General features: G+C 38.2%; 1 protein-coding gene across 1 annotated transcript in view; it reads right to left on the bottom strand.

Annotated features, from left to right (window-relative positions):
• The window catches only part of ASXL3 (ASXL transcriptional regulator 3), a 120760-nt gene that overhangs the window by 87967 nt on the left and 5237 nt on the right, over positions 1-27556 (bottom strand). The window contains exons 2-3 of the mRNA XM_069004681.1: positions 12804-12886; positions 12460-12462 (exon numbers count right to left, since the gene is read on the bottom strand). Coding sequence (XP_068860782.1) covers positions 12460-12462; positions 12804-12886 — 86 coding nt within the window. The remainder of the gene's footprint in view (positions 1-12459; positions 12463-12803; positions 12887-27556) is intronic.

Raw genomic sequence — 27556 nt, 5'->3', positions numbered from 1 at the left:
ATTGATGACAAAAATAAAAGTTTCAGACTGGTCATTTTTGATAGCCACATCATTCCACCTGAAAGGAAGCTTGAAGTCCTTATTAAAGTCCCTTTGAATGGAGGAGCTGAGCCACACATGCAAAAGAAACTAAAAAATAATGTGGACCACAAAAGAAAATCAGTCTTAACCCAAAATTGCTTTCTGTTTTCAATAAAAAATGAATGAGAAGTAGAATATGAAATTAATTCACAGTACCAACAGTACCAATCATGTCATAAATCCTGGATTGTAGCTTGGGCACAAATAATCTTGTACCAACACTACTTTATATAGTTCAGTGTATTATTTGACTGAATGATATTTTGATGCAATAGTTTACATTTATATCATTAGGCTGCTACTACAAACAGAGAAAGGTCAGTGGTTGGACTGGGTTTAATAATGTTGGCTTTGGACAAAGGGGACAGACAGGAGTACAAATACACTTTGAAACTGTTGAATTTTCACTGGCTAAGGAAAGATTCCCTGATAGAAAGCAAGCAGTCTTTAACAAAACAAAGTAACAAATAAAAGCCAAACAACAACTTCTTGCTTGTCATATATTCTTTAAGGTATCTTCTCAAAAAGTTCCTTTCTGTCACTTATGGGTCATAGTTTTTTTTTTCCTTTGTGATGGTTGTAGAGGACACACGTTATTTTTTACACAAGGATTTCATGGTTGATAATGGTAACATAAAATACTTAGCAATCCAGGAAAGAAAAACTCAGGGTGTCTTGGTAACATAAAAAAAAAGGATGGACTAGAAAGTATTAAGGGCCATTTGCAAGAGAGAATAGTTGTCTGGATCCCACACTTGTTTTATTAGCTAATTAAATATAAAGGCATGCCAGTGAATCTCTAAATGGTGTATCTTCATGGATTCTGAGAGCAAATAAAGGTATCTTAAGCAAGCTTATTGAAACATTGCAGTAGCTGTGGATGCTGCAAGATCCTAAATAGGGTGACTCAGCTATGTGCACTTGTTTTTTTTTCTTGCTGGGAGGTAGCACTTACTGAAAAGAGCTGCTAGAACCCATTTTCCTTTCCTCATATTACAAATACAATGAAAACCAAAGGAAATGAGGGAGAAATCAATTTGTCCTCTTCTAGCTATTGAGGGCAAACAGCAAAACAGTTCTTGAGGATCGTTTGAGCTCCGATACTCAGCTCTTGGAATAACTGAGCAAAGGATGTATTTGATCTTAATTTTGTGATTTACAATTTATATGCATATAAGGGCATGTGTACACGTACAGTGGTGAATTTGTCTCTGGAGGTGTTATTTGCACACTCAAGCCCATAAACACAGTATCATACACGCAGTTTTTAAGTTCTTTTATTTATACTTTCCTTTGAGGTATACATTTTGGTCCCCAGTTCTCTTTTAATATTGTAAATATTTGTCAGCCACACAATTACTGGTTCTAGCATACAGCCATCATAAAACAGACTTGAAGACAAGAGCTTTCTAAACTGCTGAAAGAAAAATCAGATATTGAATAAAACATTTTTACTTCACATGACAGTACATAGGCAAGGAAAATATGTTCAGGCACTTTTTAAATTCTGTTTTGAAATGACAAGGATGCACATAATTTAATTTCATAGTACTTAAGACTACCTATGAGACTCGAATAAAATGGAACTGCTATCAGCTAGCCTTACAAAGAAAAGAAATTAATGTATGTAAGAAATTTTCTGAATAGTTATGCCTGATACTTTTCATTGTCCTCAGACACTGAAATTCTGAGGCTTTTTTTGGGGTTTGATTCTATAAAAATGTACTACAAAAATTTAAATTAAATGTGCCAGTGCATAGCCATCAATCTCTCTAAAAGAGAACTAGTAAATTTCTCAGCTCATGCAATATGAATAGCCAAAAAAAAAAAAAAACAAACCAAACCACCTTATAGATTTTTCTGCTTTTTTTCCCCCTACAGGCTAAGGAATGGTTTAACTACAGGTAGACTGAAACATACACACCCATATCTTTATAGAAACATAAAGACATCCACAGCACACTGTTCCAGAGTAATAAATTATTACTAGAAAATGGTGCTTTCATAGAAAGCCTGACAATGTTTTCTTCTTTCACATTCAAGTAAAACAGATTTAATTCAGTCTGCCAGAAATGGCTATGCTTCTGCTCTGTGAAAAATATGCTAATGATGAAAATAAGGACTTGACAATTTACTGAATACTAAGCGGAAAATCTGTAATGAATTGCCTGTGTTGTAGTGTTCAGTTTAGTCTCTTTTTTTTTTCCTCAGTTGCTATGGAATACTAGAAATAGCATGAAGAAGATTATACTGTTTTGTGGGATGTTGTGCATGTCCCTTAGGACAGAATGCTTATAAATAAAGACAAAAGTCAGCTGTGGGATAAATGAAATTCAAAGCAGTAATAAATAATAGGCTTAAATACTAACTTTTCAATGCAAAAGAGAAATACACGGAACAAAAACAATTGCCAAAAAAATTCAACCCCAACAAATAAATCTCAATCAGCAACCAGCAAGTTGAAACCTAGAGTAATTCATTTTACACCTGCAAGGAAAAGCAGCTTCTTAGGTTAACTTGTATGGTGCAACAAAAGCTCACAAATCCATTAAACGCAGGCATGCCTTCAATTTCTCAGCCAGACTTCAATTTTCACTGCAGGTTTTAAGCCTTCAGCAGATTAAACCCTTTTCCTAAGCATATTTTACTAGAGTGTACATTCAAAAGGTGACTCCTTCTAGCTAAAGTGTCTGTATCCTTCAGTGTTTGAAATTTTTATATATATGGCTGCTCCTGACAGGCTTATGTGTTGAATCACATTTGTCCAACTACTACGTGAAGTAAATACAGTAGATTATTCTTGCCTTTTCCAAGCACAAGAGAGCTGAGCAAGGTTACTGGCTACTCAGCAAGATTCCCACATTTTGCCCCTAACTAGCATCAGTTGTATCTATTAGTTATATCAGTTGCACTGACATTAATCTCTCTTCCTTCTGACTTCTATTTCAAAACCACTGGTTTATTACCTCTCTAGTGTAAATACGTGGTAGATCTTCATTTCAGGACAATGATGGAAAGAAAAACACATTCTGTCAACTTTCAGTTTCCATAAAATACTTTTGAAAATTTTGTGTCTGGACTACAATGGACAACTATATTCTTCTATGTCCTTGCTTCTCTTAAAGCGATGCTGGCAAAACAATATGATAAAGGCAGTAAAATCAGAGAATGCATTTAATCTACCTACCTCTCACATAGTCATGTTTATAGAACTGCAGCCAGACCTCGGATAAAAGGACAAGAAAACAGTCTGTAGACTGGAAAACTGCATCTCTTCAGTAATTTGGTTTTTTTTTTTAAATGAGGCTTAGTGCACTACATTATAGGAAACATACTACACACACACAAAACAAAACTACCAAACCAAACAAACCCCCCACCCCAAAACAAATAAACCAACCCTAAAACTTTCACTGCTTGGAGGATGGATTGAAGATATGGTGAAACTTTCCTGATGTAACTTCAGAGAGTATGTGATTATTTTGAATGTATTTAGGTCTCTCGCATATCTTTATTTAATTTCTCTTTCTGAAAAAGAGACACTATTTTTAATGCAGAATTACTCTTCAAAATACAGAAACATTAAAGAAAAAAGATCTGTAGCATACATTGTAGTTACACTGTCTAGGAGAAATGTGGGAAGACAGACATGACACAATATACTCTTTTGGTAACACCAATTTATAATGCAGAAGGTTTCTCTTTTCATCAGCCTGAACTACATTGTTGCTTTTCAGTCTCCTTCCATAGTAGTCTACACTGAGAGACACAACATAGGAAAAAGCCAACACAACTTAGATTCTTCCATTAAACATCAGAAAAAACTGATAAAGGAATCACCACAATATGAAAAGCAACACTGGAATTGTTGACAAATTTACATTATCTAGTCACAGCTGATGTCCTCCTCCTACTTCAAAATAAAACAACCTTTAACAGGAAGTGATGTCATGACTGCACAAAGCTAGTAAATATTTTAAGATCTGCACTGCTATCAATTATTTGTTACATTTAAGTTGCTGGATTTCCACTTCTTTTAAAAAAGGAGCATCTTTAACATTACATTAATGGAGGTCTTAATTTCAGAATATTAGGCTGTGATAAGGAAGAAGGACTTGGATGCACTTAAACATAAAAAATTTTTGAAATATAGATCTTTAGAACTTGAAACATTTATCACATCACAAAATCCAACTATCATAATTTTTCCTAGTACAGGTAAAAAAGATAAACTTTTAAATTTTTCACATATCCTCTGAATTATTATAACTTGAATATCTAACAATCGTACAGGCACTCTCCCTTACCAGTAAAGCATCAACCAAATAAAAAAAGCTTTATACAGTGCTTTATAGACAGATTAAGCTTGAGTGGAAAGAGCAGAAACCTAAACAGCACAAGTAAAATAAAAATAGTTTAACAGCACCGAGGAGACAAGCATGTCACACAGACTGGATTCCTGTTTTCCCAATCTTTGCAAATGTATTTTGCAGAACTGTTAATAGATGGAAAGCAAAAAAGGTCTATGGCAGACCTTAAAAAAAAAAAAATTTAAAAAAATTTAAAAAAAAAATCAAGCAGGACATTTCCTGTCATTTACATGAAAGGTGGAAAGGCGGTTACCATGTATGTTTTAGCACCCAAATACAGAGAAATATTGTACCAAATGGAAAACTGAAGTCCTCACACTAAATGGGCAAAAATGCATATGGAAAAGTAACAGCAACACACTAATCTTAAAGAAAAGAGAATTGACTGCTCTAAAATCTCAGTTGACCCAAGAATGCAGGAACAAACTTCAACATGATGACAAATCAAGGGCTAAGTACAAAAGAGGAAACCATATTAACTTTTCTAAACCATCTGTTGAAAGTCCCAGACATGGCAAAATAATGGAATTATTTTATTTTCTCATAACTCATCCTGGAACCAAACTAAGGAAGAGCGCTTGACTGGTCCCAAGTCAGAATATCAAATAAATACTGGGATGTTTACAAGGTAACACTTGAGAAAATTTCAGGCACATGGAATTGAGTTTGAGTCCTCAAAAGAAGGCAAGAAGGATGACAGCAGATCAGGGTAACTGGAGACCATGGAGTGGGTGACCTTGTATGAGAAGGCAGGAAGATTTATCTTGCAGAAAACTTCTGGGACACAGGACTGCATATAGGTGGGAACTAGCAGATAGTGCACAGGCAACACCAATTTAATGGACAGGATATTGGGAGTGGAGGAGCCAAGGACCTAGCTGTATGTTTAGCTTTGATAAATATTACTTTGCTTCTGTCTCCACTCTCTTTTTACATATGCTCAATTAATACTCTTATCAGTATGAACAGTATCCTCCAAAGTATTCTGTGTCATACTCAAAAGGTACTTAAAATTTAAGCTATGCCATTTATCATCTGAAACTCAAATTCACACCTTAATTATAAAGGTAGTTTTATAAAAACCACTGATGTGGAGACTGATTTTACTTGACTGTTTATTAAAGTCCCTAGACAGAGACTCCACTGTCCTGTGAAGGAAAGAAGAGCAGCATTAAAACAAATACAACTCTCCAAGTAATTTCTAAAATACTAAAATATGGAGAAAAAATTAAGATAATGGTGGCTCAGGCAAAAAAAAACCCCAAAAAACAAAAAACAAAAAACATACCAGGCAGCTAAATGTCTTATATTGAAATATATCTTATATAGGTATACACAATGGAAAACTCACCATGACTAAAAAATTCTTCGTCTTTGCAATTCACTGAGGGAAAACATTTGAGGTTTTATTATTTTGCATCTGTTTTACATCTCACTCAAAACCAGTTTTCCAAATCAATACAAAGGTGGGATTACTTCTGTCCAGATAAAAGCAAGCTTTTAACAGTAGGTTAATCACTATGCAGCAATATGCAATCAAGAATTCACAACCCGGACTTTAGGCTTGAGTTAATACATTAGCTGTTCTAGGGCTACATCACAAACAAAAACTGAAATAATTATTACAGAGGTGACAGGGGTGTGATTATGCAAGTTACAGTTCCAATCCTGGAATGCAATATAGGAAACCCACGTTTTTTTACCAGCTTAAACTGCACCACATATAACAATGCTGGGAATGTCTAGGCAAGAAGGAGCAAGCCCGAGATTTTCAGCTGGCAAATTGCTGCTATCAGAACTGCCTACCGAATTAGGTGGTCTGTTGGTACACTGGGAAGAACAGCATTTCAAAGGCATGTCTGAAGTGAATTTATGCAGAAAGACAGGTTGTACTGAAAGTTTGCTTCTTTCATTGCTCTACAGCCAAAAGCCACATCTGTAGAAGCATGAAAATCAACCTAATAATGCCAGGCAAAAGAATCTGAATAGCTTTCTCCCTCTCTTTCCATCACGGCTTGGTTTCAGTCCATTGCAGGCAATAACTACCTTCAGACAAAACAATGCACTCCCTTCAGCTGAAGAGGCTCCCAAATAAATTCTATCAGATATATGCAACCACAGAAGCCTCCTAACTCTCTGTGCTCTTCTGTTGGCAACCATAGCCTTAAGACAAAAACTGTGTTTTTTTCAATTAAATTTTTAAGCGGTTTTAGTAATTGCAGGGCATTTGTTTGGTTTTCTTTTTCTTTTCTAAGTGAAAGATAAAAACTGTGACTTAATAATTATGAATCACAATGACATCTTGGAATGACTTTACATAGAAAGAAAGTAAAAAATTCTCTGTCTATATTCACACAATAACACAAGGAACCTGAAAACAATAAACAACAGAAGACAGTTGCCAGCTCATTTAGCCTATTTACAGAAACAGCAGCATTCAGAAGGGATTTTTTAATAAGTCAATAGCTCTAAGGATGAAGTATGCTAAGGCTTAAAGAGACACTGTCAAAAAGATCAAAGGATTCACAAATGATGGTAATATTTTCAGGAGTCCCCTCTAACTTCAAAGCTAAAGACAGACCCTGCACGGATCATGTGTTTTATTCCATTGATGACTCCCCTCCACAGTTCAAAATGGGTTTAATTCTAGCCAACCCACTAGTTCCACATTTTTGCACAAAGACTGTAAATCTAGTAAGAGTGTCGTTGAGATTTATTTGGGTCATACTTGCTGCTTTCCTAGGCTCAGAAGACTTAATATATTATGATATCATTCGTGATAAATATTATCAACACTGTGGAGTGCAGAAGAAACAGCACTACTGCCAGTGCCAGTGGCAAGCATCTCTTCTTAGTCTTCTGAAAGACTACTGTCACAACAACAAATCAATAGATAGCTTAGTCTTGCAAAGCAAAAGGCAAAATATGCAGAGGAAAAAACAGATGAAGTGGAGGAGATATGACTGGTGCTCTGATTCCCATAGTTGAAATTAAGATCAACAAAGAAACATCAAGAGAAAGAAGTTTAAAATTCCTACCGGAAAATGGAAAACAGAGTCAGACAAAGCAGCTTTTTAAAAACTCTTCTATGAATCACGTGAACAGAATAATGCAAGTTAGCTGACCATACAGAAGGCAATTACTCCAGCTGAACAGCAGAACACTATGAAATTATCCCATTCCAGAGTTCACACTCCTGAGTCTCATGGAGGAGGAACATAAATAGTTAGCATAGCTGTGGGCTAAAGTTGTACTCCAAGAAATTAAGCAGCTTGTCCCATTTTGAAAGTTTATTGGCTTTTAACTTGTACTGAGAATCTTTGGCTTTAATCTTATCCAGACAAGTCAATTTCCCAGCCTAACCAAGCAAAGGAGAAAGGGAACTACAGAAAGCCAAGACATAATCTAGGGTTATTAGCATCAAACATTTATCAGAGTTTGGCTGGATATTCTCCCTTAGGACTCAAACAACGTGTATGGCCCAAGTACTGAATATTGTTCTAAAAAAATTCATAGAAAAACCTGGATCAAGGGATATACTAGTTCATTCCCCTAGTTCAAGGCAGGATCAACCTAATCTACATAACTCCTGACAGACACACTGCTACAGTGGTTTTTGGTGAGACCTGCCAATCTCTAACATCTCTTCCATAGCTCATGAAAGAAATTAATTATTCCTGTTATGAAAAAAAGAAAGATCTTTGTACTTTCTAATTGGAATCTTCTCTTTCTACAATTTAAAGGCCTTATTTCTTGTTCTGTCCATAACAGACATTCAGGATAACTTACTCCCTCCTTCTTTTCCTATCTTTTGTGTAGCTGAAGATTTACTATGCCTGTACTCAACCTTCTCTTCCTTTATCCAAACTAATTCATACCAGCTTCTCTCTTATTGTTATCTCCCTGATAATCTTAAGTGGTCTTCAATTGATCCTATTCCTCACAAAGGTGCAGTGCTCCAAACAGAATGGAATAGATAGGTTACTTCTGGTGGTTCTACAGGCAGTTTCCAGGGAATGACAAAAAAGGACAAAAACAAGGGAAAAGAAAGATAGGGACAGAAAAGTATCTGGCAAGTTCCTGGGACTGTACTAGGTTCACTTGAACCCATGGGAAGAAGCAGCTAAAACACGAAGAGATGATTCCTCATTTTTAGGAAAGCAAGGGAGAACACAAAAAGAAGAAAAAGGGCTTCAGGAAATTAAATTTCAGCAAACTCACCCACACAACATGCACAAAGAAATTTGTGTAAGCACACCAGCAGAAAGGAAACTGACTTGCTCTTCCAAGAAGGGGTTGGCACTGAGTACTTACACTCAAAGCACAGGAGTGGCTAATGCCTAATCAGAAACATGTCTATGATTAGACAGCTGCTAAAACCAACACCAGGAACAAACATGGGAAAATTGATTAGATGATGATAATTAAATAAATTAGGTATTCTCACATCAGTTAAATGTGCTGAAATTCGCCATAGGTAATTAAAGCTGACTGGATCAGTCTCAGAATTATCAGTAGTAATTTTTGAGAATTTGTAGAGGATAGCAGTGATTCCAAAAGAATGGAAAATGCTCAGAGATTAGCTTTAAAAAAAAAATGAAAAAAGACAGGTCCAAAGAAGTGGAGATGCAGCAACTGAATTTCAATTCCCCCAAAATAAGGAATAAAAATTATTTGGAAGTATTTAGCAGATAAGAAGTTGAGTAATATATAGGCCTGTCAAGAACAAGTTACTTCACATCTATCAAAATATTCTCGGTGACATAGCAGCAGACCTGTAGCTAGAGAAGCAGCAGTAAGTACCATATAGCCCAACTTAATAGTAATAATCGTATAGCCCAAACCCAAGTTTTTGGTCACTGTTTTCCATGGACTTTCCATGGACTCTAAACCTTGGAAAAGCTGCATGCATGCTGGATGACAAGAGTACATTGTTAAAGCAATCCTACTGAATTTGAGAAACAGTCTGCAAAAACCTAAATACAATTCAGTGAGAGAAATTTTAGAGCTTAACAAGAAAAAGTAATAAAAGAAATGCAAGATGGAGAACAACTAGTGAGGCAGCAGCACAGCAGAAAAGGAGCACTGAGGCAAGAGTGGATCATACTCTGACTAGTAGTCTGTCACACTAGCAAAATCAGCAAAATCTCATGCTAGGGTGTATAGATAGCAGGTGGAGAGCCTAGAAATTTACAGCAGGACGGGGAAACGTTTTCAGGACAGAAAATCCAGAGCACTGTGCACTGAAGTGAGCTGCTGTCTATTTTCCTTGTAAAGAGATTTCAGTGTCCAGGTCTGTTGGCCTGACACTGTTCGCTATCACCACAGGCACGAATGCTAAGCAAACACTTCTCCCTCCTCCCCACCACCCACAGAAGAAAGCCATACATTTTCTACATCTCTGAAAGGTTTGCTTTAAAAGTTTTTATTCCTTCTAGGTAACAGAAGAGCTGCCTGCTAACCATTTTACAACGAACCAGCATAACAGGAAAGATATTTAAGAAACAAAAATGAGTTTTTCCTTCCCCAAGATACAAAAGACTAGGTATGTGTATACCCTCTCACAGGACATATCAGTAGAGTTGTTGGTTTTTTTCTAACATATATCTGCTTTGTAAATTTGGAATTTAATCCTTTTGTATTTAATTACACAAGTAATACAAAAATAAACGTGCAACTTGACGTACTTATGGCAAAAAAAGAAAAAGAGGCTGAATAGTCTGACAGTGTTTTTTTAAAGATCACACATAATGACAATGAGATAGCTGAAAATCACATATTATTCTTTCAGATTTACTATCACAGCAAAAAGTTTTAGATTAATTAATGCTGCAATATATATGAAAAATGACTAAGCCAATTAACCTTATTCATCTCTAAGTGGAAGAGTAGAGAGGAGAGTTTTTTAAGAACTTAACGTAGAATTGCCAAGTTTCTACTGACAATGATAATCAGTATAAAGGAATAAGTAAAGTGTACTAGAGTAGTACCATATTCCTGGCACAAGTTCAGACTTGGAAGAATACACAAATTAGTACAGAATAAAATATGCTAGTGCCATTCTACTGCTTATGGACAGGTGACTGCGCATCATAAATTTACATCCCTTGCTCGTTTTAGCTGGCTGCAGCAGAGAGACCAGGAAAGACCATCTTTAGTAATGGCAAAGGAACCAACTGGCAGAAAGGTACTGAAAGAAATTGCAGAGCTGGCTGAAGCGAACAGCAGACTTTAAATTCAAGTCCTGGGAAAACCAAACATTCCTTACACGCTGAGGCCCGATCAACAAATCTGTGTATGAAGTTAAACACCTTATTGGCTCCTATTATACATTAGGCACTCAGACAACTCTGAAAGTTTTTCCCTAATCAATATTAAAATGCAGCAGAAACACAACTTTTACATGAAATCAGAAGTTAAATGAAAATTAAAATACTTAAAAATCAATACAAAATGAACATTTTTTCATTTTACAATTGCCGAATTTACAATTTTTAGGCTAAGGAGTTTGGGATGAAAATGTTTCAAGTATAAAGAGCATTGAATTTTATCCTTCTCAGTTTTTCAGAACTCATGACCACATATAGCATCCTGCAATCTACTACACTGTCACATATACCTGCATGTACCATGAATAAAAATCAGAATGAATCTGAATTTCTTTTCTATTTCTCTGCAATTCTCAGTTTCTTAGTAACCGACGAAATGAAAGATCATCTAGTTTGGAACCTCTTTAAAGGAATCTTTCTCTTACTATTCATTCTGCAGCAATTAAAAAGGGCTTTGACTTTTTCTATATTTAAAATATAAAACATTGCCTTCGCTCCCTCCCATAGGTTTTCCACTCAAAATTTTATTCATGAACTGATCACAAAAACAAGAACATTTTAGAATTACAAAGAAATGCTATTATCAGGCATTTGAGCCCCTCCCATGCAATTGTCTCATATCACAAGACATAAAAAGAAAGCAATCCATTCACTGCTGTGAGAAACAGTATCTTAATAGAACAGATTTTCAAAACTGTGGTTTTTTGCATTTTGTTGTTGTTGCATGCAAATTATTGCATGTTTGGACATTCATTTTCAAAAGTTTTCATCCCCTTGCTTCCTTGAAATCACTGCCAAATATACTCAAAGCAATTTCTTGACAGCAACTAAAGCATTTTAAATCTGTAAAAGGTAGAAAATTCAATTTCACTTTGCATACCATCTCTTTTGCAATTTTATCAAAATACAGCTATTATGAGCATGTTATGAGGCTACCAACAAAGAAGTGCATGGTTATGCCGTGCAAACAATCATGCAGATTGTGTTCTGATCTGTTTCCTAGGAACACAGAATTCAGTAAAAATAAGTCCCATGGTTACTTCTGGTTCACCTTTACATGGACTTTGAAGTTCTCTTGTTCTGAACATTAGGTTCCACACTAGAAAAATATAATTAAAATAAAAGCACATGTCTCCCTGTGCTCTTAGACAGCAACAAGTATTAAAACAATTTATCAAAGTAGAAAAATTTTACTATAATATTTGGAGAAGAGGCAAGTCCATCTTGTAGGAGACCCCCACCAGCCAACCAATTTGTCCTTATTTTTACTTCCTGCCCAAGTTTCCACTTGCAGGTCACTAGAGCACCTAGCAGGTAGACAGTCACCTTTGAGAACAAAAAGCTGCACGTACATCTGAACCAGGCAGCAATGGAAGACAGTTGACTGATTTCCACAGTCTCTGGATAACCTATCTATCCTCTAAAAGCCTAACTATCATCGCTTGAATCTACATCCAAAGTACGCTGTTATTGAGCAAGTCTGCAGTTGAGTTGCTGTATCAGTTACCGTATCCATGCTCTGCGGATACAAACTAGTGTCCAAACCCCGCTCTCCTTCCATCCCAGTTCTTCCATCGGCACAGTCTCTGTTACCACAGGCAACACCAACATGTCCTAACAGTGGTTTAAGTGCCAGACCATAAACCCAAGGGAGAAGTGCACCAAGCGTCATCTTGCACTTTCTCCATGCACACAGTGACAGAGGGAACCCGGCTGTCGAGCTTCAGTCCTTAAGCAAAAATGAGACGTAGCACTGGGCTGTTTGAGCAGATCACACTGTCTTTCTAAAGGAAGGCCACTGGACTGGAGCTGGCCCACAGACTCCTTTGGGAAGATACGAAGTTAAGCCAGTCACTAACCCTTTTAATAGTCTTGAACTAACAATCAAAACCCATCTGTTGTATCTCCCACTCTGATACTGGAGATCGATTCAGTCAGCACTTTTAAGTTTTGTAAAGATTATATACCATTCCTAGATCATTTTCACAAAGATAGCAAAAATACAGAATATATAAACACTGACCTTGTTTCTTTTAACCCTTCTTTCTGAATGACTTCCAGTATTTGTTTTGCAGTCATTGGTGAGTTGGGGTACTTTTCCAATGCCTAAAAAAAAATAATAAATGTGTAAGTGACAAGACACAGCTGTCCTGTGAATCTGAAAGGTTATATGATCATGCAGTTTTTATGCAGTCATTTGTGAAAGGCAGGGAACGATAGTGTTGAGACTGGAGTCCTCTGTCTGTTGGAAGGCCAGGTACAACCCCGGAAACGGCAGCAAGAAAAAGATATACTTGCTGCTTCTGTACATCGTCTGCTACATCTGCCTGGGAAAACTCTTACCAGGTTACAAATAAAACAGTTGGAATATGCAACTGGTTTTATCACACAGCAACAGATTTTCTTTCAGGCGTGAGGGGAAAAACATAAAACACAGAGCCAAAGAGTAAAAAAAAAACCCAAAAAAACCCAGTAGCACTTTCTCTGATTTTTATTACTTTAGAATTCTTTGAGGTCATTTAACTATTCTACACTTAGCTTTGTCATGACCTCAGAAAAAAATTGGCTAAAACCTTCCATTTGTAGACCAGGAGCTACTGTAAGAATTGACACAGTGGGATTTCAATTTTAAAATGCTTTTTTATTCTAAAAACAATGAAAAATGAAGCAGTCAGAACAGTCACAGCACACAAGATGCTACATGACAGAGTGCAGTATATTTTTACAGTTCAGCTCAGTTTTCCACTCCTTTGCCTTTTCCAATTGAGCCCAAAGTAACTCAGTCCTCTTTACAGATAGAACCATCTTGTAAGGATTTTTCTGATTTTCCACTTCCTTTTTAGTCCCCATCAGTTTTATGCTGTTAAACAAACAGCCACTCTTTTGCTCATGTAAAATGCCAGACTGATAGCCCTGGAAAATGAAACCCTTCAATCAGAAGTAAAAGGTGCGGCACAGGCCACAGCAATCAAGCTTCCCAGAGCATCTTGCCAACGTATCTCAGCCAGAACTTATATTTCTACCCCCCGTAAATATGAAATCAGTTTGGTCTGATTCAAATGATCCTGAGCTTCTCCCTAGTAGTTACCAAATAATGGCAATTGCAAAAGTAGCTACTACTGTGTGGATACCTGCCCACTAGGAACTAGAGACACCACCACATCATATCACACAAGTCAAACTGTGAAGGGTGCTGGCCAGGGCTGTAATTCAGCAGCTCACCTAAAGCCAAAGACAGCCTACTCATTACAGCTTGACCAGCTCAGCCCTTTTCTGCCATTTTACCGCTCTGATTTCCTGCCTGTTCTCTTTCACAGCCAAAATGCAGCTTACCAAATCCTTCAATTCTTTGTTAGAGATGAGCTTTGCATCCTTTATCTTTCAGTTCCACAAAGGGAAACATATAGGTGAAAGCTGCACTAGAAAGGTCTGGGAGCTGAACTGAGCTTATCTCGTGTACATCAATAGGCAAGATTCAAAAGGGACCCATCAGGAAAGGAAAACCGAAAGGTGATTTGAAAGGAGAAAGAAGAGAGGGTTGGAAAGAGTAAAAGTACAATGAGTAAGGACAGAAGAAACTGCACAGGGCTGGGAAAAGGGCCATTGCACACAAGGGAAGAGAAATGATATGATGTATTAGTGACAGAACAACAATGACACATTGGAAAAATGACAATGTGTATAAAGATTAAGAGTAGGATGAGAAAAGATTAATTGTGAAAAGAGACAAAAATGGAAACTTTAACCTTCAGAGAGAAGACAAAGTACAAGGTAAAATGAGAATACAACAAAATAAAGGGGAAAGAGGAGAACTAAACTGGGAACATTCCAGAGGGCAAACTGGAAAGGACAGGAGAGGATACTACACTGTACTGGACACGGCTATGAAGGAAACTGTGTGCACTTGAAAGTGGGGTTACTCACTGTGGAGGATTCCCTGTTTCTCTTCCTGAGTACAGGCCCCTCAGCACACCTGGGCAGCTCCTCCCTGCAATTGAGAAAATTTGGGTAGCCCTGTCCCCTTCTCTACGACATCACATCCTACTCTATAAAGTCAGTAAAAGTGCCAAGTATTACCACGAGAGTTCGACAATAATGGGAAAGAAACAATAAAGCTATGTAAACATCAGAAGTCACCCTGTCCTGGACAACAGGAGAAGGGAGAGCAGTTTGTGCTGAGGAAGCTGCACTGAACTGGTTGTGGAAACAATGGCCAGACATACCGATACGGAAGATCATCTTCACCAAACAACAATGAAACCAACAAGTAGGATGCGTAACACCACTACAGAAAGTTTAATGAAACCCACAGGGCAGATTTCAAATACCACAGTATGAAGTGAGCACATTCAGGGTATAATGACAAATTGAAATGCAGACTATGTCAGACAGGCTGAAAGTGCTGGAGTAAACAATTGCCCATTGTGTGGATTTGCCTTACGCTGGATGTGTAGCGTGGGCTGCAGTTCATATACCCCATGAATTTAGTTCTGTTCATCTAACCCTTTAAACCCTGTTATTTAAAGAACTGTTCATACCCTAACTGAAAAGCATTAATTCTCTGATTCAAACACTGCTGAAGTTGAAAATCCTGTTATTATGTACACGATTAAGTTTTCCTTATCATAACAAAGATTAATTAGCAGACAACCTTCGTAAGGATGGGTTTTTTCTGTTGCTCCCACCATGCTGTCCATCCTCATCGTTGTTCCTCCCCCCCAGTTTACCCTAATCATTTATCACAGTAAGAAAATAAAAATAATTACTTGTAAAAACCTTTCAATGATAATATAATTTTCCCCCCTGAGTTATGGAAAATAGCATCAGAATATTATTTAAGATTCTGTGAACTAATGAATACACTGAACTGATAATTATACTAGTATCTCTCGCTTCTGTATCTCACCACTAACACTGCTAAACGCCTGCAATTCCTTTTGCATTTCTATGACTTTTAAAAATAATATTAGAAATTCAAACTGAATAACTAACTGTGCCTTAAGGCAAACAACACACTGAAACGCAGAAGGCATAGTTAAGTCATAGGCTTCTTGGTCAGACACAGTAATGCACATCAGGGGAGGAAGCCCTAATTTGTTTTAAATATCTTTCTTCTTCCTCCCACTCCATCCACCAACACTCGTATCATATATGGGCAGTGACTAATAATGCTGAAATTAAAGCATGCCAAAGTACTGTCATGAAGAAAATGACTGTTTCAATATATTTTGTTATGAAGGACAATGGCAGGAGAATAGTTTGCACTGACTGCAACCCCTATCAGGGCGGATCAAATATGCTCTACTTATTCCTGCCATTCAACCACAGCCTTAAAAAGGGACAGCCGCTAAATAACTGGGACAAATAATGTGATACCCATCAGGACAGTCGGAAAGAGAACACAAGTAGTCTCTGCACAGAGCACATTCTTGGTGTTCATTCAAACCCTGTTTAACAGCTCAAAGAGAAGAAGGCTCAGATCCTACCAAGCACAGTGGAAATCAAACCTCCCAACAAACGGCAGCAGCCTGACAAATTGTTGTATTTGTGTCACCTACAGATATCAACTCACAGCTTCAGAGATATTAAATACTCATGCAGATGCCACAAACACATGTATTCCCAGTTTCATTGGAAAAGTCATGCCAGTTATATGGGACAAGAAGAAATACAAATTCCTTTTCTCACCAGGACATCTATCATCATCTCTATGCTGACAACTACTTGGAAAAATTCAGTTGCCGCAACAGGGAAAAACACTTTCCAGTGAACTGTTAACAGGAACACTAGTGCAGAGTCAAAACTCAGCTTTGCATAAGACAGAAATCCTGAATGTTCAGCTTGCCTACAAAATCAGAAGATAACTTCTATGTAATGGATGGAATTATTAGTTTTAATTTATATACACAGATGCTTTTGACTACCTGGATCAGATCTGCTCAATCATTTGCATTTCAGACACTGAAGGGAACACAGCAGAGGGACAAAGTGAAGAAAGGCAAACCAGAGAGTTGGCCCTCTTGCCACCCATAAACATTCCTGCAGAAAGTGGGAAGCTTTGCCTGCAGCTATCAGTTATCACACTGATAAAAAATAATTCTTCTAAATGAGAACCAAGTGTGTTCTGATACTGCGTTGTAGTCCAAAAGCAGTGGGCAGATCAGCCTAGTGGGCTTGATGCTGCTGATTGTGTGACCAGACAGTCTGAAACCAGCCAGAGCTTCTTCCATTTCTGGATGCTGCTGGCAGGGATCTGAAGGTCAGGTAGCTGACAAAAATCAGGACCATTTTATCATAATAGGCTGAGCCACTAGTCACAAACTGAAGCAATTCTCCTTAGAACATTATTTTAAAAAACTGAGGAGGAGGAGAAAGAGGAACAGTACAGTTATTCCCAGTGCTCCTACTCATCAGCTAACATACAAGTCAGGCTGAACTACACAACACACAATCTTTACTGCCTAAAGACAGCAGGGTGAATAAAAGAACAAAAAAATACAAACAAACAAGCAAGCAGACAAAACCACCAAACAAAACCCCCCAAAAACTTTCTTTCTCCTAAGCAGAAAATATAAATTATTTTCTAGCCACCCATTACTAAACAAATGAATTGAAAGATGGAGTATCAAACAGAGTACAAGAAATAACAGTATCCTGGAAAAAATCCAGCATTGTCTTCTACAGCTGCTTATGTGAGGTTAACAGGAGGACTGACTTCTATTGTGGGAAATGCCCCACTCAAATCTTTTGTGTTCATTTTTGATTAACAGCTTTAGTCATAGGGGAATTATCAGCAGCTTGGTAAAAGTTCAAAGCCCTTTGTGTGAAGAAAGATGGGTAAATGGTTTGGAGAGGAGGGGAGGGTACACAGTGGGGGAAGAAAGGAACTGCACAGAGATGGACGAAGAGGCAAAAACTGCAAAGAAAGGGTACATGATACACAAAAAAGAGGGATGATAATAAGGGTAGATGAACTATGACCTATTTTAACACAAGTTCTCATACAGGTATTCACAGAACTCTTGATGATAGTGATCAAGAGAAAGGTAAAGAATAGTGTCCAGGTACTAAAATATTAAAAGAATTTGAAACAGGAGTAATAATTCTCCTGGTAGGACTTTTGTCTTTGGGCAGTTGCAATTACAATAAGGAAATTATAAGATCTAAGTAAAAGAAGGTGTATTTCATAAGATATGTGCTCTCAGTATGCTCCATATTATGAATTTGTCTTTGTAATTCACAGGACACTACAGATAAGCAAGAAAAGAAACAACAAGCAAGGAAAGGAACAAAGGCATCACATGAATAACAAAGCAACACATAGAAAATACTGTAACATAATGAAATATATTAAGTTTTACCATCTTGCTAGTCCACACCTTTTTTAGGTTCGGAGGTAATGCTACTGACCAATAGAGCTCAAATGGTTTAAAGCACACTCATAAAGTCATTTTCCCCAGCTCTCTTTCAGTGAAAAGCACTTTACTGTTCCTTTAGCGTGAACTATAGGGAACAACTGGGCAAGTGTTCCCTGCAAGAGAATTTCTGCTAGAGAATTTGTTTGCGAGTTAGTCTGAAACCATCTAGCTTTGCTAACCTGCCAGATACATAAGGCATTATCATCATCTCCTAAAGTACTGAATGAAAGAAAAGGGCAAGAAAGAAACTGAATAGTTTCTTTGTTCACGTCATTGCTTTAACCGGATCATTTGAGGCTTGTTCTAAGATGCCTGAAAGTTTTATTGTTCTCTCCAAAATTTACTTATAATGTCATATTTCAAATGGATAGAAAGGCAGCTTTGGAAATTCCAGATAAACTGTACACTTGACATTTTGAATTCAAAAGAAATTGGACTACAGTTCAGTTAAAATTAAGATACAATTGGGCTATTCCTTTAAAAGGCACAAGCCTTAACAGCAGTGACATCCTGCCATTGCTAGTGGCCTCATACATCACAACAGAAAATGCAGAGTAAAGTTTTTAGCTCTAAACAACTGACATAATAACTTATTGATCTAGTCCAATATACTGAAAAAAATGGAAACCTTATATTTCTCTCTTTACTAATGCAATCAGCCTGTCCAAGCAACCAGGAACTTTCACTTAAAGGCTCAGTCAGGACAGATCCATAAACACCTCTGTGACTGTAACAGGATAAACCTAGTGAGCACACAGAATCCTATCAGATTTCTAAGATCAGGATCAAAGATACCCCAGTGAGCATGGTGTCAAATTTGCTACCCCAGTATGGGTTCCACTGTTAGCAGCAGGATTACTAACAATGATTTCAGTTCAAGCAACGGAGCATCCAGATTCCCAGAATGACTGCTCAGTTCTGACAGCAAAGCCCAGACTTCTGTTTTGCCATGCAAGCCACACCTTTCCTTGTTTTCTACAGCAATACTCCATTGCCTCTCACTCTGCCCAGCCTTTCCCTACTCTCAAAGTGACACTCATCTTCTGAGGTGTTGCAATACCCCTAAATCCCACCTTCCCACATCCCTACCAAAATACCTTTCGTCCCTAGTCCTTACCACAGTACAGGCCTACAGGATACTCCTATGTCCTCTACCCCTTCAAACATGAGCACATTCATACAGATGCAGCTCATGCCATGGGTCCCCCAAAATCTGCACACAGGCACACAAGTGCTGCCCAGATAATCAGCACTGGTACCTTGTTGGCAGCACACTGCAGCTGTTAGGTGCTGACAGGAAAAATTGTGATGTAAACCTCCTCTGGCTTGTGGACCATATTCTCTTGCCTACTTAGTTTAGAGTAGAAGTTTCACCAGTGCTGACCCAGCTGAAAAACTTGGGCCAAAGCTTTTAAAACTACAAATCATTATTTCAGAGAAGGGACAAGAAGCAAAAGAAAAGCTCTGGCATCCAAAAACATTACTGAAATCTGTATTCATTCAATGACCACAAAGGCCATTTTCCTGAAATCCCTCTAATTGTGGCAGGGATAAAAATTCCCCTTTGGCACCTACTTGGTACAAAATGAAGAAACACCTTGCTTAGGTGACTGGAAGCAATGGAGCTGAATGGATACCAGTGCCCTGTCAGCTGCCTTTACATTACAGATAACAGAGGAAAGAACTACACCATCAGTATACATATATATACATTCATCACTACTAAAGGAACAAAACACCCCGAAAAAACTAAGAAACACCAAACCTCAAACATATTTTTTCCATATATGCTGTCCTCTCTACTGGAAGATGATGCTCATTTTTTTTTTCTGAGGCACTGAAAGGTTTGCTGTATAACTTATGTTTCAGCATAGTAGGATATATTAAAAAATTATTAGAAAGAGCAAAACTCTACAGAAAAATCAACAGAGAGAATGAATATATGTTTGTTTCAGAAGCTTTCATTGCTTATTTTCCTCAGGCGAGCGTAATGTGTAAGGGTTACTTTTAATGTGAGAAATAAAATTCCTACTGGCTACTCTCCGAATGCACCAAATTTAACAGGAGGTGACAGTTGTGCTGATTTTCTTGCCATTGCTTTACTATCAGAGCTTATCTTGTTTGACAGTGTCCTAAAGATATAGACCTAAGACTTCTGGAAGGCGAAAAAGAAAACAGGAAAAAAGAAAACAGAAGAGAAAATAGAAAACAAAATATTTTAAACTGTGCACTCTGCATAAATATTCTTAAATATTACTTTTAACCATTTTAAGCACTTAATCCAGGTAAAATTGACCCACTAGAAAAAGAAGTTTAACAGTGCAACTGACATTGATTCTATTGATGCACCATGAATATATTTATGTTTATAGAGTATGTTTAATGACAGCAAACATAAAACCATAAAAATTATCCTTCCATTTTAATTGCGTAGGATAGATGACAAGAAACTAGCTCATTAAATTTACAGCACATTTTGATGTTTTGGTGAACGACCAGGATAAGTCACACTGATCCTCTTAACCTCAGAAGGGAAATCCATAAGCTTCACAACTCATTAGTCTGGACGGTTCCTCATTCACAGGATGATACACCCTTCAAAATAATAGGCAAAAGGAGATGCAGAACATAACTAAGCATCTTTCTTAATAATTGTATCCCAGAAGGAAAGACCACAATGTGTCTAATGCACAAAACACAGACTTAAATTCCTGAGAGGTGTACAGCAAGTAAAAAAAACAGAACAGAAAGCCACTTTCAGTTCTTTAAGTTCCCTGAGTCCACCTGTTCAAGTACTGAGAGAAAATAGAAAACCAAAATGTCCACAAAATGGAAACGGAAAACCAAAATTTCCACAAAACTAAAAATTTTGATCCAAAACCAATGGCTTAGTTTTGGAGTTTTTGGGGGGAGGGAGAAGTGTTCTTTATTTTAAATAGGAGAGCTATTCCTTCTTGTTGGAACAGACAATAGGAAAGAGCAGAGCTACGAGTTCTTGCATGTTATGTACCTTTTTTCCTTCCAAACCCTGCACAATTATTTCACATCAGGCTTTATTAGTCTGAATCATGACATCATTATGTACAGAGTACAGTTCACTGGCACAATCCAGATCTACTGCCTAAATTGCTCTGAGAATAGATATGATAAGTCATGTTTTTGAACTAAAGAAATACAGCCTTCTCAAAGAATGTGTAAAGAGAGAATTCTTTTGTTAGCTGTCAGTGAGATTTTGCTATCTCTGTTAAATATATAATGGTTAGTGTCATAACGAAGATCAGCCATCGTGTTATGGCATTTATCTTCATGAGTGAAGAGAGGAAGGGCTACTGTGATTTATTCCGTCTCTCCTCATGAGATGATTAATGCCATAAGAGATTAGTCTTCAGTACTGACTTGTACACAGAATATAACACAGGGCTGGAGTGGGATGCTAAGCAGTTTTAATTGCCACAAGTTTGGAAGCCCACATTACTTACATATGGCACGGTTGACAATTAGTCATCTAAGATTTTCAAAAATAGGAGAATATTTTGCAGCTCACTAACTCATATCCCCATTTTGTGTCATTTATTTGTTCAGTCCTTCTTAGCAGTCTTTCCACATAGTTCCTTCCCCCATCTCATCACCTAAGTCCACCCACACTTGTCCTCTTAAACACATCATTTATTGTAAAACTGAAGTCCATACTAGTGGTTTATATCAATTTTTGGTAGCATCTGTTTAAAGGTTCAAAAAATACACTATTTAACAGCTATTACTAAGAAACATTTGTCACAACACAGGCAGATTAGAAAGAGTATACAATGGCTCTGTATCTAAGTTTGTATAAGCTTTCCTCAAGATATGAGAAAAGTTACATGCTCGTCTCTTTCCAGTGACCTTGTAAAATAATCTGACCGTCCTAAACTGAAGGTAATAATTTTTCAAAAGCTTATACCTTTGGAGAAATGCACACAGAATGTTTTGTTAACATGCTGCCTGCTTCTTCTTATGGAAGCAAATATTTCAAATAATACTGTAGTAAAATAAAACACAAACCAATAAACCAACAAACCAAACAAAAAAAACACCAGCATGATAAGCAAAAGTTCTGTTAAAAAGGGAAGAATTCTTTTTCCCCAAAACCGAACATGAATATTCTGCATTTTCTTAAATCTCCTTTTCTGAATACTGCTAAATCAAAAAATCCCTTGATATAAAAGGCTTTTTTGTTAAAAACAGCAATTCCTTACCATTGGTGTACATCAAACAGAACACTTTATTAAAAAGCTCTCATGATAAAGTGTTATCTTTATCTAGGCTCCTCAAATATTGACTTAAACATTTTTATCAGGCTGTTAATCACATCCACATTCAACATGAACAGCAACTGAGACCAGTCCTGACAGCCAGGTAACAGGGCAACATTATGGCAGGGAAAAAGTATTGTGAAAACTAAGGACATTTCTTATTGATGGTAAGTGGATAGGAGAGAAAAATCAATGGGTCCTCATCAGTACAACTGTCTACCAGCTGGATGCTGATTTTCCTTAGAGATTAAAACCAATAGGAGCAATCACTTGGCACAGGTGAACAAATTCAATAGTACCTCCAGTCTATAAAGAAGAAAAGTGAACAGTGAATTCAAGGCTGGAGTTCATGAAGAGACAAAATGCTGATTGTTAAACCAACAGTTTGCAATCAGATCTTGAAACAAAATACAGAACATGTCTTCCCCCATGGGGGTACGACCTGAAACTGTTCAGGATAATCTGCAACTGTTGTGAAGGTTCCAAACTCCTGACTCTGCCTAAAGGAATTATTTCAAGCTGCAAGAATGGCTGACCCCTCCAAGTCAAGCTGGACTGGACTGACCAGGTTACAGTGTGAAATGGCCATCAGCTACACACATCATGCAACTACCAAAAGCCAGAATCACAGCAAAGTAATTGGACAACAGAGAGGAATCACAGAGGATTTTATAAGGGAATACAAATGCAGAGACTTCTCATAAAACTAGGCTTCCTGTTCAAGACAGGCTTCTTTTTTTAAGGGTCCCTAATATCATAGCATATTTCTTATCCTAAGACCCTTCACTACACATTGAACAGATGAACAGATGAAACATCTGTCAGGATGGTAACTGTAAGCCAAGAAAAGCAAACAGAGAGTAAAACATGGCTGTTGTACAGTATATGCTCTCATGCATTCTTTGCTTTTTCTATGAGAAAAAACATAGGTACACATAAAGATCTGAGTTGTCCCAAAGTCACATCTCACCAAATGTAGCACTAAAAACTGTCAGCTCCTAAGAAATGCTACTGACAAATAAATTCGATGTCTATGGGATTTATGCACATAATTTTATATTTAATGTTTTAGAAGTTGATAATAATACATTTTAGCTGTATGGAAAAATAATCTATTTTAGCTGTAGGGAAAAATTACAGTGCCTCAACTTGGGCTTCTGGTGTAACTACCGACCTCATACTGTACCTTTGAGACAATCAGAATCACAGAATCACCCAGGTTGGAAAATATCTCCAAGATCATCAAGTACAACCTTTGACTGAACACCACCTTGTCAACTAGACCACAGCACTAAGTGCTACGTCCAGGCATTTTTTGAACACTTCCAGGATGGTGACTGACTCCACCACCTTCCTGGGCAGTCTGTTCCATTGCTTAAACACATTCCAGTAAAAATTTTCTTCCAGTTGTTCAACCTGAACCTCCCCTGGTGCAGTATGAGGCCATTTCCTCTTGTCCCGCTGCTGGTTTCCTGGGAGACCATCCCCCACCTGGCTGCACCCTCCTTTCAGGTGGTTGTAGAGAATTATAAGGTCTCCCCTGAGCCTCCTTTTCTCCAGGATAAACACGTCCAGCTCCCTCAACCACTCCTCATCATAAGACCTGTGCTCCAGACCCTTCCCCAGCTCTGTTGCCCTTCTCTGGACATGCCCCAGCACCTCAATGTCTTTACTGGAGTGAGGGGCCCAGAACTGAACACAGGATTCGAGGTGTGGCCTCACCAGTGCCGAGTACAGGGGGACCATCGCTGCCCTGGTCCTGCTGGACACATGCTTTCTGTGCATGTGTGGCCAGGATGCCATTGGCCTTTTTGGCCACCTGGGCACACGCTGGCTCACGTTCAGCCACTGTCAACCAGCGTCCTCAGGTACTTTTCCATTGGGTCACTTTCCAGCCACTCTTCCCCAGCCTGTGGTGCTGCCTGGGGTTGTTGTGACCCCGGTGCAGGACCTGGCACGTGGCCTTGTTGAACCTCATATCACTGGCCTCAGCCCACTGATCCAGCCTGTCCAGATCCCTCTGCAGAGCCTTCCTGCCCTCCACCAGATCAACACTCCCACCCAACTTGGTGTTATCTGCAAACTCACTGAGGGTTGACTTGATCCCCTCATCCAAATTATCGATAAAGATATTAAACGGGATGGCTCCAATACTGGCCCCAAAACTGAGCCCAGGGGAACACCACTGGTGACCAGTCACCATTTGAATTTAACATCATTCACCACTGCTCTCTGGGCTCACCCATCCAACCAGTTTTTAACTCAGAGAAGAGTGCACCCATCAAAGCCATGAGCAGACAGTTTCTACACAAGAATGCTGTGGGAGCCAAGATCGAAGGCTTTACTGAAATCTGGTAGACAACATCCACAGCCTTTCCCTCATCCACTCGATTGATCACCTGGTCATACAGAGGGATCTGCTGGGTCAAGCAGGACCTGACTTCCCTAAACCCGTTCTGTCTGGGTGTGATCCCCTGGTTGTCCTGCATGTGCTGCAAAATGACTCAGAAGATGATCTGTTCCACAACCTTCCCAGACACCAAGGTCTGGCTGACAGTTCCCCACATCCTCCTTCCAACCCTTCCTGCAGGTGGGTATCACACTGGCCAATCTCCAGTTCTCTGGGTCCCCCCTGGCTGACCAGGACTGGTGATAAATGATGGAACAGCCTGGCTCTTCCAGCAGCTCTCTCAGTACCCTGGATCCCATCCGGCCCCACAGACTTGTGAGTGTCAAGGGGCACAGCAGGGCACTGACTGCTCCCTCCTGGGTTCCAGGGGGTCAGTGTGCTCCCTGTCTACCAACTCAGCAGGCCCCTGCCTGAGGATATCAGGTCTTTCTGTTGAAGACTGAGGCAAAGTAGGCATCAAGTACCTCAGCCCTTTCCTCATCTTTGGTAACAATGCTCCCCTCCACATCCAGTACAGAATGGAGATTTTCCTTGACCCTCTTATTGTTTTTAATGTATTTATAAAAACACTTTGTATTATCTTTCACAACATGGCCACATTGAGCTGTAGCTTTCACCAATCTAATTTTCTCTCTACAAGACCTGATGACATCCTTGTACTCTTCCTGAGTTGTCTGCCCCTATTTCCCAGGGTCATAAACTCTTTTTTTTCTCCCCAGGTTCCAGTGAAAGCTCCCTATTCAGCCAGGCCAGTCTTCTTCCCTGATGGCTCATCTTCTAGCACATAGGGACAGCCTGCTCTTGCGCCTTTAAGATTTCCTTCTTAAAAGTATGTCCAGCCTTCTTGGACCCCTTTGTTTTTAAGTGCTGTTTCCCAAGAGGATCTCTGAAGCACTGTCCTGAACATGCTGAAGTCTGCCCTCCAGAAGTCCAAGGTAGTTTTGGTGAACCTTTCCTTACTATGCTGAGAACTGAAAACTCCATCAAATCGTGGTCGCTGTGCCCCAGATGCCCTCGGACCTAGAGTCTCCACTGGGAGATTCTAGGAGAATCTCTCCAAAGCAAGAATCTAGATTTTTTTTTTATTGTTGTTGCTCTAGTAATAATATGGGAAAGATAATTTGAAACCAATTCTGAAAAATTCTAATAGGAGATCTTACTACCAAATAAATGAGAAAATAATTCAGATGACAAACTGGGTTTTTTTCAGTTATTTCAAAGCCATTACCTACCATTTCAACAACACTCCTTTAGCCAAGATAGACCATAGCACAACTTGTCCTAAAAATAAACTGAATGTAACATCATGTAAACATAGTATTTCATTTCCAAGACAAAGGCCCTGTATTTTATAAAGAAGACAGACTATTTTTTTTTTTAATCTTAGTGTTTCATTGAAATCCTTATATTCTTAAAGTCTGAGAAAAATTCAAATTTTAAAGATGAAGGTTGGGGACTTTAGCTGATGATATAATTAAGTAAAATGGTAGCAAAATTAATAAATAAACAAATTATTTACTACTTTATCACTGAATTGAGAAAGTGGGGCTTTTTCCTCATTTTTTCATTGTCAGTCAGATTTATTTTTTTACTCCCCTCAATATCTTTGCTATTTTACTTCTCATTGGTACAAGAATTTCTCCATTTTCTCCACTGCTCCCCAATGCAGTACAGTCATTTTTCTCCCCAGGATTACATCAGTATCACCCAGGCACACACTCTTCTCACCACGACATGCCAACAGACATAAACCCAGTTTCATTCTCTCCTAATCCCAGAAAATGTATTCAAGTACTCGAAGTAATAAGCTTCATAACTATTATCATGTATGTATGGAGCATTTCAAACCTCTTTTTTTTTCAGAACATTAATTCTCAGAATGCTTTTCCCAGATCCCCTCCCTCTTCCTCCACACGCATATCTTTCTATAAAATTAACTTCAACATTTAACAACACTTGAACTAACACATGAAGCATCTTGCCACAACAGTTCCAACAGTGCTGATAACAGCAAACAAGAGCAGTGTTTTTAAAACTTTCTTAAACCTTTTCTTCTCTTTGCAGGTCATGCAGAAGCATTTTCCAATCACCACGCATATATACCAGCCTCCCTTATCCAAGCTGCCACTTTTGTGGATCTGGCTCAAAATGAAGACAGGAGCATTATTTCACTCTATTTAACATTTCTTTAAATAGCTTGAAACATTTTCCTACAGCTCAGACACTAATATAATGAACTAGCACAAGAAAATTACAGTAAGAAACTGAGTCTGTCCTCATCAAGGACAGTTAAAATTGACTAATACCGACAGACATATTATTTTCATGGGGGTTTTTTTATTTAATGAAGTGTTATGGATTCTGAGAATTACAGAACCATAGAATGGTTTGGGTTGGCAGGGACTTTAGAGATCATCTAGTTTCAGCGCTCCTGCCTTGGGCAGGGACACCTTTCACTAGACCACATTGTTCAAAGCCCCCTCCAACCTGGCATTGAACAGTTCCAGGGACTGGGCATTCACAACTCCTCTGGGCAACCTTTTCTTGTATGATGATAAAGTTTTGATAATGTGTCAAACATTTTCAAGCAAAGTAGCTAACCCTATGAATTGCTGAAGACAGAAATGTCCTGTTTTGCAAAATAACAATTATTTAA

Source organism: Aphelocoma coerulescens, chromosome 2, assembly GCF_041296385.1.
Source record: "Aphelocoma coerulescens isolate FSJ_1873_10779 chromosome 2, UR_Acoe_1.0, whole genome shotgun sequence".
Lineage (NCBI taxonomy): Eukaryota > Metazoa > Chordata > Aves > Passeriformes > Corvidae > Aphelocoma > Aphelocoma coerulescens.
The sequence above is the reverse complement of the archived record's forward strand: the minus strand, read 5'-3'. Positions and strand labels throughout refer to the sequence as shown.